Here is a 19,895-nt window from a genome sequence, read left to right as displayed (position 1 = left end):
TGCCTCAAAAAGAATTAAATTCTTACATCTCTCTTGATATCAAAAAAAGTGAAAAGAATTTCAATTTAGTCAAAGCCAGCCCAGTGATCTAGAGTGGAGGTTAATTTAGGCAACCTTCATAAAAACAGGACAATCTGTTTCTATTTCAATCATGGCAATCAAAGAATATATTTATCTCCAACCCACTGAGTTACATGCTACCTATTTTGTAAGAGTATCAAACTCACTTAATCGGACAAATCCTTCTTTCAGTCAGACCTGCACAAGCTTATTCATTCTGATTAAATGAGCCTGTACAGGGTAATTAAGAACAGAATTTGAAACACCACTTAATAAGTGGTCTCTAACACAGTCAGTCATTTCCTGTCTCTAACAAAATAGCCAACCTTAGATAAACACAGATAACATCAAAGATCTGTTTGCTTTTTAGTTGACATTCCAAAAAAAATCAGATGAATATGATGGCGTTTTTCCAACAGCTCCCTGAGATGCAGCTGTCTTGAATGTGTATCACTGTCAGTCTGACAGACTGGCAGGACCACATCTGTAATACGAGCAGTTCAATCACCCATGTTCAAAAACTGTGAGTTAAATTGGGAACAGATGCAAGGAAGGGCTACTAGGATGCTCATGGGGAAGAATAAACCCTTCTGGGAAAAAAACCCAAAAAACCAAAGAAACTGCAAACACAAAATCAGAAAGAGTTGATTTGGTTTAGTCTCACAAAAGAGAAGGAAGGGAATGGGATTGTTCCCTAGCATATTTAAAAAGAGCAATGAGAAAGAAGGAAAACATCTTATTCAGTCAAAGGACTGAATTAATCAAATATGTGTTTACAATGATTTCTTCACTTATTATGCTTCTTCCCATCTCTTAAACTAACACCTCTACAATGGAAACTTTCCTTGCACAATTACTTGAAAATCTATCATGGAAGAATTGGAGGATGTGTCTGAAGACCATGTATTTATTACAACTAAAACTGGTGAGCAGCAATCTTTAGCACTACCTATGGCTGCAAAACTTTGGTAGTGACTGTTTATTTTCACAGCAGCAAAGCAAATAACAGCACTGCAGTAAGACCTTGAGTCCTCACTTTACTGAAGAAAGTATGTTTAGCAGTATAATCTATTGTTAACAAACACAATTAACTGACAGAATGGTTTTTTTTCCGGTAAACTTAGTTTCAACTCCACAATCAGTGACACAGAAGTTGCTTCTGGTCTTTAAAACAGGACCTCAATATGGCTTCAAGAAACCCTGCACATGTTATTGTTGCAGGATCCTTGAAAAGTAGTATAATTTTTTCCCTAAGCCTGTACAAAAACATCCTGAATAGGCATCTGGAATTGAATGCCACTGTACTTCCAGAGACACAACCAGTTATATACTCCTTTCCATCTGTCACTGCTCTGAACCTCCTGCTCACCTTTGAGACTGGCCCAGTAAAACAATTGCGTTAATCACCATGTAGTAAAGGAGTTGGGAAGAAAGTTTTAGTAACCAGTAACATGTTTATTTATTACACTGATATGCCCTTTTTCTGCCCTATCTGTTGAATACTTTAGTCCTTACATAATCATAAAGTAATTGAGATCAGAAAGATGTTCTAGGTGCCATTTCGTCCAACGATTTCTTAAAGAGGGTCTGGTCACATTGAGTTGCTCAGAGCCTTGATTTGTTGGATCCTGGACATGCACAGGGACAGAGATTCCATAACTTTGCTCTACAGCCTGCACCAAGTGTTTCACCACCCTCAAACTAAAACCATATTTTTTTAACTTTCAATCAGCACCTCTGCTGCTGTAACGTGTATCTGTTACCTCTTATCCTTTCACCCTGCATTTCAGAGAAGAGTCTGGCAACATCTTCTCTACCCCAGCATATTAGGTAGCTGAAGTTACCACTTTGCTACTCTGCAGGGACAAAAGAAGCGCCAAACTGGTATTTGTAGTCCAGAACTGAAAGAATATCTCTGCAAGACTGCAATTCAGACACTGCTGAAACATCTTCCAGATGTTGCTATCATCAAACTAAAACCTAGCTGAAAAATGGAAATTTAAGCAATGCACAACATAGAAGTGCAGCTCAGGATGATGAGTGGTCAGCAAATTCTCTACAAGAATTTCTATACTTTCAGCATTTTGGGCAGTAAGCAATTCCTGAGCAACACAGGCCCTGGGATTTGAGAGCTTTAGATTCTGTATCTCAGCCACGGGAGAGAGATTTACTAAGCCCCTGCAGTGGTTACTGGAGGACTTAATAAAATAAAGCTGAAGTGCAGTACATGCATCCAGTAACAACCCAATGTTCTCCTACTGAAATTCAGCAAGATTTCTTTTTTTGTCATTAATGTACATTAAATGTACCTTTTTCCTCCCATTTGCATTATAGCCTAGTAAGTGCTAAACTTCGTGTTACTCTTCTCCATTTGAAATTTAAGCACTGCTAGGAAGATAGCTAAATTCTAAGGCCAATTTCAAAACAAGTTTAAGGGACTTGGGAAAATGGTACAATTTCCAGTCTCCTACAATTCTGTCTAACTAGAAGAACGTGCAATTTTAAGTAGCTGCTGGTGTACTTCAAACAATTATACAGTCTCTTAAACCTTCCTACTGTATTTGCCTTATCAAGCTTTCTGGCAAATAAATTACATCTTCTTCAGTCCTACATCAGTGGGACACTGCAGTCAACTTCAGAGAGGACACATAGGGGACTTTAAATAGTACATTCACAGCCACATTTGAAAATAAAGAATCACTTTCTGGCAGAATGGAAGAATTTAAGTGATACCTGTTTAGATAATCTCAAACACAACTCTGACTGTTACTGCTGATGTTTGAAGAGAAGTTTTAATCCCATATGAATTTTGATGTCAGGTGTTTAAGACGAATAAAAATACCATGTGATATCAGATAGGGCAAAGCACCAAGACTGCAAAGCTGAATACTGCAATATGCCACTAGAGAACCTCCCACTAACACAGTCCATTAATAAAAATATAGACTTCCTGTAAACATGACTATTAATAACTATTATAGGTTTGCCTTACTTACTTAAGCTAAAAACAGGGCAGTCTCAGAAAAACTCCTTGGAATACCTAATTTTCCTCACAGTAATCTACAGTAATTTTTGGTTAACAAAAAAATATTTCAAAATACATGGTATCTGCAGGTATCAGCAACAAATCAAGAAAGCACTAGCTTAGTTATGCTTGTGCTAATGGTCTAAATAGATGACACAAGTATATTACAAGATTCTGCAGAACTCCGGATAACTCTGTATTTTTACTAAATTTTATTGAAATTTTTTTACAAGGACTGAAGTACAAACTCACAGAACCCAGATATTCCTTGTAGCTGGGGAAAAAACCCTGTTAGTCTAAATGGTATTCATTGTTTGCTAACTTATATAAAGCAGTTAAAAAGCACGCCTGAAAATTCTGTGTATTAATGGCAGTGACTGCATTGAAAACAATTATGTTGAAGAACAAAAAATGTAAGTATAGTACCCCAGCCTCTTGCTCATTTCCACTTACCATATATCCACAGAAATAAATATGCCAATTTTGAAAATTTGGGTATTTTATCCTTGGTTATATTTATATTTTTTCTTTTGAATCATTGTGCAGTATTACAAACCCCTGGAGATTTGAAAGAAATTTAGTTACTGTGTATTTCTTAGTCAGATTCTGCACTCAGTTTGAGAGATACATATTGAAGCAACCTCATCAAAGCCAGTCTTTTACTCTGAGTTTATGGCATTTTGAGATCAGACACTGGCTCTGAGAATTTTATTTTTATGTGAGATTCAACTTCAAATACTCCTTTGCTGTTTGTTTGAAGCAAAGAGACAATTACTAATAAGAAATATTACTGGAGGATGCACGCTTCTATCATCCTTTAATATTCAAAATACATACTGCTTCAAGGCAAAGTTTAAAACAAAACTAAGACATCTCCATCATGCAATGAAATGGCATCAATATTTAGCAAAATAGCCATTGAGCAGCACATGTCTGAAGGCAAAGAATAGCTCCTTTTTCTCTTTCCTTGTGTATGCACCCTAACACATATGTAGGCTGTCCCATGTACCACCCTAGTGATCCTCTGTTTCACTGAGGTTATTCCAGATTGTCACATGCATATGAAGTGCATCTAGTGATACATATAATTGAAACTCCAGAGGCTCCACTGCATATTAGAATAAATATAACCCATACTGAGCCTTTTCTTCCTCCCATATGATTTTCTGAATTTATCAGTCATCCAGATTGGTTTTGAAGCTATGTTTAGTTGTGTTTAGTAATGATATATATACTTCCTCAGAGCCTACTTCATCACCTCTTTAATCTTTAGCCAAGACTATCCAGAGTACTAGTCGCTAACAAAAAGTGGCAGTATATTTTGCTTAATATTGTATTTGTCATTTTATCAGATGTTAAATTTACCCACAACTGTAGCTAAAAACTTCCAACAGCTGACAACCGAAAATATTATTCAAATCAGCCTGTCAATCTTTCTAAACTTTTCTGTCTTCTGAGTTGTACAACAATGAATATTCCAGCTTCTCTTCCACTGCTCTATCATACAGCAAAATAAATTCGGAGAAATGTTGATACATTCAAATGTTCATTCCCCTTTTCCAGAGCCTTGGCCCTCTGAAGAGTTACTATTGCCTGTAAAAATTAACTGTCTGCAGGGAGTTCATCTACACCTATTTCATGTAGAAAACTAAACAGGAAAAGAACTGCAAACAGCAACCTTTTCTGTCTACACAAACTGTTGAAATATTTCTGAATACTTGTAGAAGTTTGCATATGTTTTTTCTTCAAATATCCACCAGTACTGTTACACATTCTGAAAACACCAGGAGTTTATTTTATGATCTTTTAAAAGAAGGGTGAGTTCTAAGCAAATATTATTGAACATCAGCCAATAGATGATGAGGTTCTTAGAATGCAAACAAGAATATTCACACTAGAAGCCTGACTCAGCCGTGACCTTTCAAAAGCAGCACAGAGAATGTACCACATGATCTGTATTTCTAATCAAAACACCCTGAATGTTAAATAGCAAATATTTGCAGTGGATTGCTTTTGTACAAGGTAAAGACTCAGAGTTCTTGTAAGAAATTATTCATAGAGTAACATTAATTAAAAAATAATATTAGAAAAACATTGGCATGATGCGGTGACAGAAACTGGGGGATAACAGCATGATCCACCATTACTTTATCCATTTTAGCTCTCTTGCCTAATTGGAAGCACAAACCCCAATTTTCTCCATGATCTTACCTATAAATGAAAGGAGCTACCGTGGCAGTGTTGGGGTGGCTGTATTGCTGTTGCTGAGGAAGCTGGACTGCACCATTTCCTGTGCCTTGGCCACTGCCCGCAGCCATCGAGGCTGACAGACTGACGGAGGATCCTGGGGTGAGAGCAGCACTTGGTTCTTTCCCTTCAGAAGGAGCAAGACCAGAGGAAGGAGAAGCCTTCTCACTAAGCTGAGATTTTGGTGTTGACTGGGACTGGTTTCCTTTTGTAGTCCTCAGTTTTTCAACCTCCTTACTCCCTGTGCATGTGGAGGAAGTGTTTTGCTTTGCTGTTGGCACCTTTGATCCAGGTTTTGGGATCCCACTAGAAGATGATATTAAACTTTCTTTCTTGCCTGCTGTTGTCTTGCTCCCCTTTGGGATTAAGCTTGCAATTTTTGAGCTCTTCTTTGTAGACGATTCAATGACCTGATCCTTCTCTTCCTTGACCACTTTCTCAGTGCAAACTTTGTTTTTGTCCCTGTTCTTTTCCTCTTTGTCCTTTGGCTGTAGCAAAGACTTTTTATTGCTGAGATTTTTGCTGCCAGCTTTCGGGGGGGTTAACTTGGGTGATACTTTGGGACTGCTACTTGTGGAGCCGCCGCTGTTCACCCCACCACTTAAGACATCCATTTCACCACACTCTGAAAAGTTGTCATCCTCTCTCCCACTGTCACTGGGTCCTGAGCTCAGCGACAGAGGAGGTCTCAGAGCAGTCCTAGCATTAACCAGCTTGAATTTTTCCAGCATAGATTTTTGTCCAGATGAAGGGGGCTTCACACCTTCAGAAGGGGGTGGCTTGAGCCTCTCTGAAGTGGGAGTAGGGGAGGTTGCAGGACTGGGCTGCTTCACAGACAGCATGGTAGAGGTCGCGCTGTGTTTGACATTCATGGATTTGCTGCGCCAAGGCTTGCTGGCACTTGGAGAGGGTATGGCAGAGACCTGCTGCTGCCCGGTGCTGGTGGGATGCTGCACATTTCCATTCATGCCTGAAGAGGGATGAGGGCCTTTTGGTGAATCTGCTTAAAAAACAGAAAAAAGACATAGTGGTATAGTTACTCTCCCATCTCATGCTTGAGGGTGATGTTTCCTGGCATTTAAAACCCATCTACTTGTGATCTAAAATAAACATAATTTATATGTGCATGGAACATGAAGGATGCTAATAGAATATACCTTTCTTCCCTCCATTATCACAGTGTTTGATACTTCCACAAGTCCAAGAAAGCCTCAGAAACACCTTCCTTACAACAATTTCATTATGCCAATCAAGTCTTCCAAGTAAAGATTTTATTTTTTAATCTCTAAATCTTTTATTTTTCCTAATCACTTGTTCATAACAAAACACTGAAGAATAAAAAAAAAAAGAATGCTATAATTATGGCAGAAAACCAAAACTGGACAAAGAGCGGTCTGATGTTTAATGAAAAGAAAATATGTGCTAGAAAGCTAAGGTTTTGGGCAAGAGAAGAAGGACTTAATAATACTGAAATGAAATGCAAAAAATGAACAGTCATAAAAGTGAAAAAGGCTGGTGGTGGCAATTCATTTTTTAGTTTTAAGTACTGTTAACAATTTTTAGCAGCTAACTTCAGGAACTTATCGCAGTACTCTCTCAAAGGTAGAAAAAAAGTTTATCAGCAATTTCACCAGTGTCAGTACTTGAAAGTTACAGTGATACATCATCTGCATGGGTACAGCAATGATAGTTGGCTTGGCTCTGAACTCAGGTAGGCAAAGAAGGCTCTGGCATGTTCACTACATTTGCATCATCCAGGAACTTCAGTGGCTCTTCAGATTGAATGAGAACAAGACTCCTTCTCCAATAATCAAGCTATACCAATTAATAGCTGTGATTTTCATCACCTAGCCTTATTAAGTGAAACAAACCAATGCATGAAAGGGTTAAGCTCTTCTGTATGAAGTTCAGATTCCCAAGACATATCTGAGTATATAAACACCATCACTCTGAAACACCAGAGAAATGAAGTGGTAATAGCAATCAAATCATGTAGTACACAACTGTTTCAGCAGCTGACATACGCTCTTTTAGTGGCTGCATCTTGCTGTGCCATTCAGTATTGGGACTGTTGGGGAATTAGATGTAAGCTGGTCTATAGTATATTGAATTCTGTACTACAAAAAGCCCATGAAACATACAATTCAAATATAGTTTGTGTAATGACAAAAAGAGTTCTTGATGCTTTGCATATACACATAGTATGTTATACCTTGGGGCCCCCCATCTGAATAATAATGTAGATGAGAATGCTGAGGACAGTTGCCCCTTCAGCACAGAGTATGAAGTTATGCATCGCTTTCATTTTTGCAGTCTCAGCCCTAAACCTCAAGTAAAGATTCAACTACCCATCTGGAAGTCTTAAGTCTGCTAATACATTCAGGAAAGGCAGAATTTTGAGAATACTGAAAGTTAAGCTGTTTTTCCTTTAACAAAGAGAATGAAAACATAGCAAAATTTACTGCTCTGAATAGCATTAAGAAGTTCTAGTCGAAAAACATTATAAAGTAGTCTGAATAAAAGTAATATGATAACAAGCAAAATTTTTACTTGCTGAACTCTATTAGTATCTAGTTCCACTAAGCAAACCACCTCCACTTTATGGATGCGATATAATTCCATCTGCCCAGCTTTTTTTTGTGTGCATCTCAGCCTGGTATGCAAATGCCACAGTGCTGCATGGGTGACAAAGATGATGAAGGGACTGGAACACCTCTCCTTCAAGTATAGGCTGGGAGAGTTGGGCCAATTCAGCCTCCAGAAAAGATGACTGAGAGGGGACCTCACCAATGTGTCTAGAGGGAGGGTGTGAAGTCAGGCTTTTCTCAGTGGTGCCAGCAATCAGGTAACAGACAACAGGAAGACCCTGAGGCACATGAAGTTCCACCCAAATACACGGAGGAACTCCTTTACTGTATGGATGACTGAGAACTGGAACAGATTGCCCAGAGAGGTTATGAAGTCTCCCTCACTGGAGATACTAAAAAGCCATGTGGATGAACTCATGTTCAATATGTTGTGAGATGACCCTGCTTGAGCAGGGGATTGGATCAGATGACCCACTGCGGTCCCTTCCAACCTGACACATTCTGTGATGCTGTAGATGAGCTCATTCCACCTTCACAAAAGGTTTCATGCAGCTCTACCAAGTCCTGTTCTAAGCAAGAAAACTTTCAGAGGTAAAGCTTGCTTCAGAGTATTTTTTGTGACAGGCTTAATTACAGCATATTTCCCAGGCTCCAGCTTGCACCATGGAGCACCTTTGGTGGGCAGCTGCATTGCTGATCCCTTGGGAGCAAGGCAGGATTTATGGCTAGGCCCCTCTTCTCATCTAGTGAGCCTCAGATGCTGTCAGAGAGCCTGGGGCCAACCACAGCTGTTGGAAATTACTGCAGCCCTCAGGCTTTCTTTTTTTTTAATATAATTTATACCAGGAATCCGCCACAGGGCTGAGAGCTCAAAAGTGGGTGTGCACTTGCACACATCTTGCCTTGCACTAAGCTGGCCCTAAATACACAGGAGAATTGGAGCCTTAAGCTATACCAATAGCTTTGCAGAAGAAAAATTCACCATAAGAATATGCAAAGCCAATGCAGAATACATGTAACAATCTGTGACCAGTGTGACGCCACAACGTTCTGTTGTATTAGTTATGTTACATATTTATGGCTTCAGGCTATTAGTTTTATTACCAAAAAAAAAAAAGTGTAAAAAAGTGTTCTGATTAAAAAGAATGCCTGCCTTGCCATATTTCCAGCTGTATAATATTGAACTCATCGAGGGAAAAATGTAAAAAGAAGAGTATTTACTGTTTCAACAGCAGCTTATTCTGCTGCATAAATAGCAAAAAACTACATGTTCCTGGACCCACTGATATTTATTTGATCCCTATGTCACAAATCATAAACAGCAACAAAAAATTTCAGAGAATTTTAGCTTGTCATTAACCTTCAATTTAAAGGGCATCCTTAATATTCCTGCAAGGAATGTGAACTGCATGCCCTCAAGAAATATGACAACCTGTCTGTATGTTTAAAGATGTGGAATTAAAAGATCTATTCCCCCCACCTCCAGCACAAATGCATTACTTGAAGCTGCACACAATTAACTGCTTTCTGTGTGCTCAATTGGGCTTGGCCTTAGCTGCTCATTACATGAAACCTGTCCCCACCTTGTGGTGATTTTGAGACAGAGTGAACCTAACCTATGAAAATGATTTGTTATTTTTGTAAACTAAATTTTACAAGAAGTCAGTCTTCTGTTTTGGGCTTAACCCCTTATTCCTGATACGCATAGTCAGATTCTGGTGAAAACAGGTTTGCATTCTGCTTGAGAACTCAGCGCTTCAGAGTTCAACCTCCACTGTAAAAGCACAGCAGAAAAACAACACCCTCAGATGTTTAATGCAAAAAGAAAAACTTCTACCATAACACAGCCAGGCCATGATGACTGATCCATTTCAAATCCACTTTTCATAGGCTGTTGAACAAATAAAGGGCATGTGAAGAATTGCATTCGTGCCCAGCACATAACCAAGCTCCTTTGTATTCTCATCTGTGTTCTGTGCTGCTGGAGAAGACAACCTCTTAACAACAGCTCCTCCACTGCAGAAAAATTACTCACGATAATCTAAATATTCTGTAGCAGGCAGGTGTCCAGATTATCCACTTTTAGCCAGTCACAATAAAAAAGGTTAGTAGAAAATGTGAGTTGCAAAGGGTTGCTAGAAGAATGTTTGAAGGAATGGGAGGTCTATCTAGTGAGATTAAAAGAATTCAGCTTGTTCAACTCTCCCTTTGTAGCTGTCCATGAGAAAGTAGCTACCCCTTATCAGCACAAGAGGAGAACACCACCAGGGATAAATGGAAAAATAGTGGCACCAGAAGAAACATACACAAACTAGCCATAGATGTACATACTGGCCAGAGATGAACAATTTGCATCAGCATCATCACACCATAGAGTACCAGGGCAGAGTTTCTCAGAGTTCATATGGGCAAAATAACCAAATACTGTAAAACTGAGTTTGGAGACAACAGAAACACCATCTTATATCACTAAATTATATTGAAAAGCTGGAAATGCAACTCCATGACATAGAGCCCTTCATCAGTGTTCCAATACACTGTTTCTAAGATCTAAAGGATAAAGATTTGTTTTAAAAATGTGCAAATTAGAACATTATTTCTTTGCTGGACTCAAAATGCACTGTTTTTCTACCTTATTAGAAATCTGAATAATTACTTCATTTAAATAGTTTAATTTTCCTCATTTTATTTTCATCTTTTTGTTATTAAATCAGAGGCAGATAAATCTGACATGTCTGAAAAGCATGCATGTTCTTTGAAATTGATCCATAATCTGCAAAACCCCGCAAAAAAAAAAAAAAAAAGGCATTGCACCAAAGCTCCACTGTTTAATGTCCTGGTGCATTTTGTATTTCAGACATAACCAGGTCTAACTTCAGTTACTGGAGTGACACAATGGATCCAGTCTGTTGGTGAGAGCTGCTCTGCTTCATAAAGAGCAAACCTGCATTTGCTCAGGGGAGCCAGGTTTCTTACTGAGTTGAACTTCCCCCTAAGCAACATTCAAAGGAGATCATATCAATGAGAGACTAAATAATGGAATACTTAATAAGAGCATTTAGTATTTTATCACTTCTTTTGGATCACCTTCAGGTCTCCTTTAACTCTGTGACTGCATATCCATTCCCCACTGGGAATCAGAGACAGTGTTACGCAGGAATGGATTACAAGTACTACTTATAACTGGATTTAAAATAAAATCTTACGCTGTATATATTTTCTGAAGTCTCCTTATTGCACATACAGGAAGGTGTACAGCAGGGAACAGAACAACAGTGGTCTGTCCTTGAAGAGGTTTGATGGTCCCAATATCTAAGGTATATAATTAGCACAAGCCATCTCTTTGTTTTAGAAATTAGGGTATATGGACTGTGCATGCATTCAAAAAAAGCTGGTAAAGTTATCTTGCTCCAAGCATCTGCCTCAGAAGTAAAAATTAAATATAAGATCTATTATTTGTGCTGCACTGTAGGAAAACAATCAGTTTCTTACTGTATGGTAGCAGTACTTTTTTGAAAAGACGGGTTTTATATCATTTTATATTATTACTATTGTAAAGGTTGAAGTTTGTTTCTAAACAAATTCTTCAAAAATCTCAAGTTACAGAACATCCTAAAATACTTTTAAAAATATCAAAAAAGTACCTGGAAATCTCATTGTAATATTCAAAAATTAGTTACTATAGTAACTAATATTATACTAATAAGTATAAATTTAAAATATAGCATGGTATGGTTGTTTTTCTGTTAAGAAAAAGTAGAGCACAGCATACTCAAATACAAGTTCTTTTGTTCTTTCAGGATATTATGAAAGAATTTGACTTTGTTGCCCTTGCATTCACAGCAGTCATTTTCTCTAATGAGCTTCTGCTTTATACCCTAAACAAACTTGTATTTATCTTTGATTATCATGTAAAATTATTGTTTTTTAATCCATTCTGTTCTTTTGATAGGAAACATATCAAATACAGTAGTCTGCAGATATGCAGCATTACTTCTATTTTCTCTAAAATGAATTGATTGACTTTAAAAAAAAAACAACCACCCCTTATCCTCTTGCAAGTGGTGACTTCAGTAAAAACCTCATCAAGATTCTCCTTCTCTGCTGTAAAAAATGGGGAAGTAAAGAAATACATCATGCAAAAAGTCACATAAATGTACAATGCAATGCAAGCCTTAGCAGTCAAAAGAGTTTCCAAGTAACGAGCTAAGAAAATTATTATCTACATTCATGTCTCACCTTGAATCATTTCACTCTCACATATTTCAGTAGCAAACATGTTAACATTGTGAAGCAATTCTAAAACCTAAACTGCTGTACATACCTTCACTCAAGTAGCCACATCTCCTGCTTCATAACTTCACTATTGTATTTGTGAATTATACAGTGTGTGCTCAGTTTTCACACTGATCTTTTTCTAGTTTTAGATTGGATGTCTTGACACAAACAACTCCTTGATAAAATAAAACCCACTACAGAACTACGTGAAACATTCTATCCTGATAGTAAAAATAAAGGAATAACTATTGAAAGGATGGTTTTATATCTTCAGATACAGCTAGGGGCAAAGCATGGTCATCAGAGTTTTGCAAAAAAAAAAATCTGGATAGCTGCCTGTTGCTTGGATGAAGAACATTCATTGCATACTTGTTCCTCCCACAGACCCCAAGGATGCAAACGGGTACTATGTATATTGTATCATTTTCAACTCGGTTCTAACCCAGAGATATGAATAAAATGCTGTTCATTACACAGAGGGAAAAAGAAGGGGAGGAAGGGGATGGATTAGTTACACAACTCAGAAAGCTGCATTTCTGCATTATTCTTTTTGAGATAAAGCCTGAAGAGGCACATATTCCAGGAAAACAGAGTCAGGGTGAGAGAAACGGAAAGACCCAGGGTATTCAGCTCATTGTCGCAATGGCTGCTCCAAATCCCTGCAAAATTTCATTTCACTTGCAATCCTTTTTTCAGTATTATACACACACTCAGTCAGGTTCTGAAATAATAGATACATGTAACATTCCGATGCAAATATAATGTTCTGATTCTTCTCCATTAGAGGCTAAGATGCCAAGTCCCCTGAAAATGAGGGCAGTATTCCTTTGGGTAAGAGGAGAATTTTATATGGAATAAAATCACAGGCATCCAATATGGGTTAACTTTTACTTTGTAAAAGTCTCCCTGTGATATTTTCATTGCAGATTGATAAAATATGATTATAACATCTGTAAAGCTTTTAGATCTGAACTTAAATCTCAACTGAAACACAAGTCCTAATTCAGGCCCAATTCCCATAGGTATTCCTTACCAAGTCTAAATACTACATTCTCTTTTTTGACCCTTGTGGAAGGTTCTTTTTTTTTTTTCTTCTTGTCTGTTACGGAGAGTAAACGTAGTAACTTTAATCCCTTACCTTTTTCATTTCCGTTTGCATATTGTGGAGGCTTGTTTTTGTCAATGCTGTTAAAGCTCTGACTTCTCCGATTTAAATTGGAAGCTCCCTGGACTTTGGTACTGCTGCCTGCAGCTGGCACCCTTGAGGGTCCTGGAAGCCTGAAATGGTGAGAAAATTAGTGAGGAACCAGTGAGAAATCTGTTAATTTTATAGACATGTATACAACATATAGCGGAGACAGTGTGCAAATATCAGATCACAATTTTAAACCAACTAAACCCAAAGAATTCAGGAAGCAACAACAAACAGGAGGATTCAAATTAGTTAGACTCCACAAATGAAAATTTAAACTTATCCTTATGCACACAAAAGGGAAAAAGATGCTTTCTAGAGTCACAAGACATATAAGAAGATGCTTTGCATTTGCCATTAACATTGCTAAAACAGATTCACCCTAACAAATACTAAAGTGCAGTATCAACCTTTACTAATACGTCACCTTTTGGAGAGGAAATATTAAAGAAATAGATTAATAAGCACAGCAATACAGAGGTAAGAAATATTTTGTATCTCTTACTCAATTAAATTTTTCACAGTTGTGTTTAGCATAAAAGCTGACTTTTTAGTTATCTTCTTCAGTTATTTTTCAGAAAGCTATTGACTAAAATATTTCCTCCTTACTATTTTAAGTGAAAAATATTGTAAATACTTATTTTATTTAGATGATACAGATGCATTTAAACCTTTTAGATTGAAGTATAAAATGTAGACTGTACAGTTCACTTCTTAGTAATTGCTGCCACCATCTGAACCTTACTATGTGGCTATACTAAGGAAAAAAAATGTAGATTCTTGCTGTTTCTGGCATGTGTAAGCCTGCATGTTTTAAAATTTGTTTTGTGCTGTAAGATTCCTTAATATGTGCCTACTCCAAACTTTCTGAAGCACCTTTGTGGGCACCCGCACTCCTTTCTAGTTTTGTTATTTCTTAGATAAAATTAATTGCTCAAATCAGTCATAGGCCTTTTCCATAGAAGAGCATCTCTCTTCTGCTTCTTGCTTACTGGAATGATTTTAACAATGGCAGTGCAAATTCTACCAGAGTTATCAAATTCTGTTAGTTTCCCCTTATTATGAAAGAGCAGCATTAGAAGGAAGGAAAAAAAAAATCACATTACAAAAAAGTACAAAACACTTGATTTTTCCAAAACTTTTTTTGTTTGTTTAATACACTAGCATACAGAAATGTTCAAATAATTTCATTTTCATTTGCAAACATATGTAAAGAACTCCATAGTCTCTTTCTTTACCAGTTTAAACCTCAGTTTAAATCCACTGGTTATTTTCAGGGCTCGTTCTGGCTGCCAGCCTGCCCTGCTGGTCTCGGTGCCGAGCCCAGGGCAGACTGTCTCTGCTCTGCAGCGGTGCGCGTGCTAACCTTTACCGTGACCCGTGAATTCGAGTGATCTTCTGTTCCCTGAAGAATGCACTAACACAAACTTAAAAATCCATTTGTTCCTTCTCATTACCCTAATTTGACAGGCAGTAAGAGCCCTGAGACCATTTGTCAAAGGTAATGACAAAAGCAATGAAAAGGCATGTGCAACACTAGAAACTCAATGAAAAGGCATGTGCAACACTAGAAACTCATCTGTTCTGTTAAAATACAACACAGTTCTGCATGTATTCTGTATGCCAGAATTCAAGAACTTGCCACAATAAGCACATTATGCATGAGGTCATTTTCTCTACACACTTTCCAGTTTACCTCATCTGCTGACTTTCTTAATTGAATTCAGGTTTTAAATTGCTCTTGCAGAATCATGTTAAGCAGCTAAGGAAATGCAAAGAAGAGTATAACAAATAAGGGACAAGTCACATACCTCTGAAAAGGCTTCGGAAACACTGCCACAGATTTAAAGTATTAGACAGTAAGACTGTTAACTTTGACAAGCTGAATGTGGACAAGACAGGAGCATCAGCAATAAGGAAAACGAAGACCTATAAATGCAGGTGCAAAGCAACTGGACCATGGTATAGCTCATTTCAACTTATCACCAGCAACACACATTGTGTTAGTGTTCTATACTGCAAAACACAATCTTTATTGGAGATTGTGCAGCTTAGAGTTCATTGGTCTCACCAATGAACTGTAAAGCAAAGGTATAATTAATGAACACATTAATTATCCCCCCTCAAAAAAAAAAAAGAAAAAAGCTAGAAAATAGAGTAAGCTTTTGACCTCAGCTTCTTTCTTCTGTAATCTGGCTTGTAGATTTTAGTGCTCATGGAAATGACAGACTAAAAGTACTGACAAAATCTGAAACAAGTCAGTTCCTACACAGAGCTCTGTCAAATTCACTGCCAAAACAAAGCCTCTCATTCATGGGGACTGTGTGCAGGCTACTCTTGATGGAGCAGAAGTCTTGGAAGTCATTCCTTTTTTTCTGCTCTATTTTGCTTCTATGTAAACTTGACTCTGTGAACTCAGACTTTCAGGTGGATAAGCTATATATGCAAAACATCTAGTGGGAACTGGGGTGGACTCCCAGACTTCACTCATGACTAAAGTCAGGAATTGAGCCAGAAAGTACAGAGCACTAAAATCACCAACTAATCCTTCACATCCAATATTTTACATGCAGAATACAAAGATGCAGGATACATAACAACCAGAAATATTGCTAGTAGATAGTAGAAATCAGCCAATTGGCCAAAAGCCAATGAATACAAGGCTTTTCTGTGGCAAAGCTCATCATTCCAAAGCTTGCTCACATAACAAAAATTGCACATTGTTTAGTGTCTGCTTAAGTCCAAAGGATAAAATATCAATGGGCATATACTTGCTTGAGTATCACTAACAAGCAATAAATTAGAGATATTTAACTGACCTAGAAGCCTTTTTTTGACTGGTTGCAATTCCACTGTGATTAGACTGAGTTGCATATCTGGCTGTGAGACTGTATGAGAAGAAACAGAGAAATTGAATTAAAGAATTTCTTTGAATATGTATAGAAAGAACACACTTACCAGCAAATGATGAGTTAATGGATGCAAATCGAACATGGATAAAAAAAATGCAAATTAACTGGTAACAATATGAAACAATGTAAACATGCAGATTTTTATGAGATGCAATGAACAGGTTATGAAATAATGGATATTGTTATAAAATGTCTCATTTGCTAGAAATTATCTTATCAATAGAAAAAGCGAGCAAATTTCCACAGTGACTGAATTCCTGAAGTATAGCTCAATTCACACAGAATGTGAACTTCAAAACATTGTGCTGCTTTTTTTTTCCCCCATGAAATGCACTAAGCACAAATACCCTCCTACTGGTCTCTCCAGCAACCTGACTGGATTCACAGTAGAGCTCTTAGGAACAGATTTGCTATACCATATTCAATGTGGACTCAGAAGAAATCCCACTAAAGCAAGGTGACCCTCCTGACAGTAGAGCTATATGGAAGAAGCATCCTGTCACAGATTTTATTACTGTTACAGCACAGGTCATGTATGCAATGACCCAGGCAATGAAGCAGGGGCTGCATTAAGAAAGTCTTGGCATGTGCTTAGACTCACTGTGGAATTCATAGGAAAGTGCACCTTTGTCTATTAAGGTATCCAAGTAGCATTGCTGCAACAGAAAACACACTATGCTATAGGGCTAAAAGCTGTGTGTTCCTTTTGACACCGAACAACCTGGCATGATTAGACAGGAAATTATTTCCTCTAATCTTTTAGACATTTGCATAGGGGATATGTCAAATGTATGGCCAAAGTACAGCTTTCTGTTGGGTAATTTCAGTTTCACAGACAGGTGCATCCTTTGGCATTCCACACAGTCTAAGGCTGTAGAGAGTTGCCTAAGCCAGGTGCAATCACATCATCAAATTCCTTGAATTGTTAGGGAAGTCATGGAAAACTGAGGAAGCAGAAACTCTGATAGTCACAGATTTCTTTTGTTTCTCAGAGTTCTGCATCTTCCAGCAATTCTTCTGAGTAGCAGCAGAAACCACAGTGCTCTAGTCCCAGCTTTATAGACTAGCAGCACTTTCAAGAAGCACCTGGTGGTGTTGAGTCTACCAGCACAGTGTTAAGCAATTTCTGCCAGTCCACTGAAGCAGCCAGACCTGAGTGTAAACCAGATGGGAGAAGCTGTCAGGTAAGAAAGGTCTTCCCTTCCTTAGCACTGCAGGGCTGAAAAGGGGTGAGAAGAAGGCACAAACCATGGGACAATGTGAGACTGGAATGAGATGCGAGATTCTTGCTACTTTATTAAATTAAACCCCAACAAAGGGTTCAGAGCTGCCTCTGTTCCTTGCCAAATAAAAATGGCACATTTGCATATGATGAATATAAAAGTAAGAAGAGTACTTCAGTCTTAAGAGGGCAGAAAAGAATCATTCAATTTGTAAAAGCAGCGTTCAACGCTCTGACATATATCTTCAGAGTAATGCTGACAAATTGCTTTTTTATATGACCATAGCTTCTGTGGATATTATAATATATAATATCACTTATAATAATATATTACTTATAATAATACCAAAATAATTTCATAATAATCACACTTTCTGTATTTTTATCTATCTAGTTTTTAGTACAGTGAATTATATTTCACCTACAGCTGTATTTCTTAATAATGTCTGGACTTATGATGCAAATGTGACATAGGTTGTTTTACTGAATTTGCTACATTTATGCCTGGCATAATAATCCATCTTTTGATGAGATCTCTCATGGGTTTTTTTTTCAACATACTTAAAATGAAGGAATTTAGAAAATAATTCCTGTTTATCTGCGTTGACTAAAATAAGAGATTTGTGAGAAAAATTGTTGTCAAATAAAACCTTTGTGCATTTATGCTGTAAAAGGTGGAATGATACACAGTACAATCAACACAGAAAGTAAGATGGGAAAAAAGAGTGAGTAGGTTGCAGTGCCTTAGTGTATCATAGCATTTCTACCTCAAACAATACATTCAAGTGTAAACTGAAAGATCAAAAAAACCCTAATCTCATTGTTGATAAACTACCCCAGATAAACTAGCCCAGATAGCAATAAATACATAACATACCCATCTGATAATGCTTGCTAGAATGCTTCCCTTCTGTGGCTGTTATTTGGGACTCTATGCACTAGCAAATTCATGAAACATCAGCCTATAGACTACTTTCAAACTTTCCAAACAGGCTTGACAGACATGGATGAAAGTGTCAATCTCAGTAAAACATGCTTTGTAAAGCATGATTTCCACTGTGATTTCGAAAGTAATGTGAAAAGAGAAAGGTAAAAAGAGAATTTAGCTCATAAAGCAGGTGCATCAAGTTCTAATGACTTTAGGTTTTCCTTGTCAATTAGCTCTGGATGTGCTGAGCCCATGAAAGCTTTCCATGGATGCATTTCCCAGTTGCTGGCCTCGCTTTCTTGGATGTGAACTGCATTGCTGTTTCAGACTAGACTTTGGCCTACCCACTCTTCTAAATAGATGAACAAATACTTACATACTGCCCTCTATCATACTAGGTAATTGTCAGTGAGGAAAATAGACCTGTTTTGCTTAAACAGTTATTTTTAATGCTTAAAAATCCACACCATGATATAGTTAAGTGTGTGTCTGCAATAAAGCAGTAAATGGATCTTAACATATCAGACAGTACCAATTTAATGCTACACCATTCAGGACAAGGAAGGATTTACTTGTCAGAGGGCTGGAAAGGGGGATTTTTAAGGCTTCTTGTTCTCAGCTGTTTACTACCATTCCTCATGGTCTACAAGACCCTTTCCACTGTTATAACACTCATATCAGCAATCATCTACACTATGTACACAGGTGCAGACATCATGCTTAACTCTCCTCTTCCAAATAACACCTAGGGGAAGTGAAGTAAATGCGGTCCAAAACAGGTAAAATGGCATATAGGCATCTGAAATCTTAGAAATAATCTGGACTCTGCAAAAATAATACCGACTCTGTCTTCCTGTTGGAAGTCATCAATATTTTGTTTTACAAACCATGGAAAGACTAGTCAACACAGCAGATATGAAATGGTGACAAGAGGGAAATTTCATTTGCTGTGAGAAAATGGAATAAACATCCTGAGACTGCCCAGAAAGGCAGTTCAGCACTGCTGAGAAGAAAGGACAGTGATGTTGCTGAGCCCGAGGTGCTGATGGAGAAGCCCAGGTCTGTGTTGTGCTGAGTGGTTGCAGGAACCAGGGCTCTGCACGGCGCCACGGGGCTGTGCAGCACAGTGGGACCTGTGCACCATGCTCCATCAGGATGGGGAGCTGGCTGGGGTCATTCATCTGCAGGCATGGCACGGTCACAAAATGGTCCTGAAAGGTGTAGAGGAGACTAGGAAATCAATGTAGGCTACAAGATTAAATGGCTTTATGTGGCACCTAGGGATAGGTTCTAGTGGTGGACTTGGCAGTGCTGGGTTAGCAGTTGGACCTGATGAACTTAGAGGTCTTTTCCAACCTAAATCATTCTATGATTCTATGCAGAAGGAAGGCAACAGATTGTTTGACACTGGACTAAACTACCAGAAACTCTACCTTGTTGCCA

The 19,895-nt window shown here is 37.9% G+C and overlaps 1 protein-coding gene across 1 annotated transcript in view; it reads right to left on the bottom strand.

Annotated features, from left to right (window-relative positions):
• NAV3 (neuron navigator 3) overlaps positions 1-19,895 on the bottom strand; it is a gene marked incomplete at its 5' end in the record, with an annotated part of 248,995 nt that overhangs the window by 120,331 nt on the left and 108,769 nt on the right. Inside the window, 3 exons of the mRNA XM_084205736.1 lie at positions 5,297-6,332; positions 13,337-13,476; positions 16,210-16,278. Of these exons, the coding sequence (XP_084061862.1) occupies positions 5,297-6,332; positions 13,337-13,476; positions 16,210-16,278 (1,245 nt within the window). The remainder of the gene's footprint in view (positions 1-5,296; positions 6,333-13,336; positions 13,477-16,209; positions 16,279-19,895) is intronic.

This window comes from Fringilla coelebs (genome assembly GCF_963513975.1).
Source record: "Fringilla coelebs genome assembly, chromosome: 5".
In the NCBI taxonomy this organism is placed as follows: domain Eukaryota; kingdom Metazoa; phylum Chordata; class Aves; order Passeriformes; family Fringillidae; genus Fringilla; species Fringilla coelebs.
This window is presented reverse-complemented; position numbering and strand designations above follow the sequence as displayed.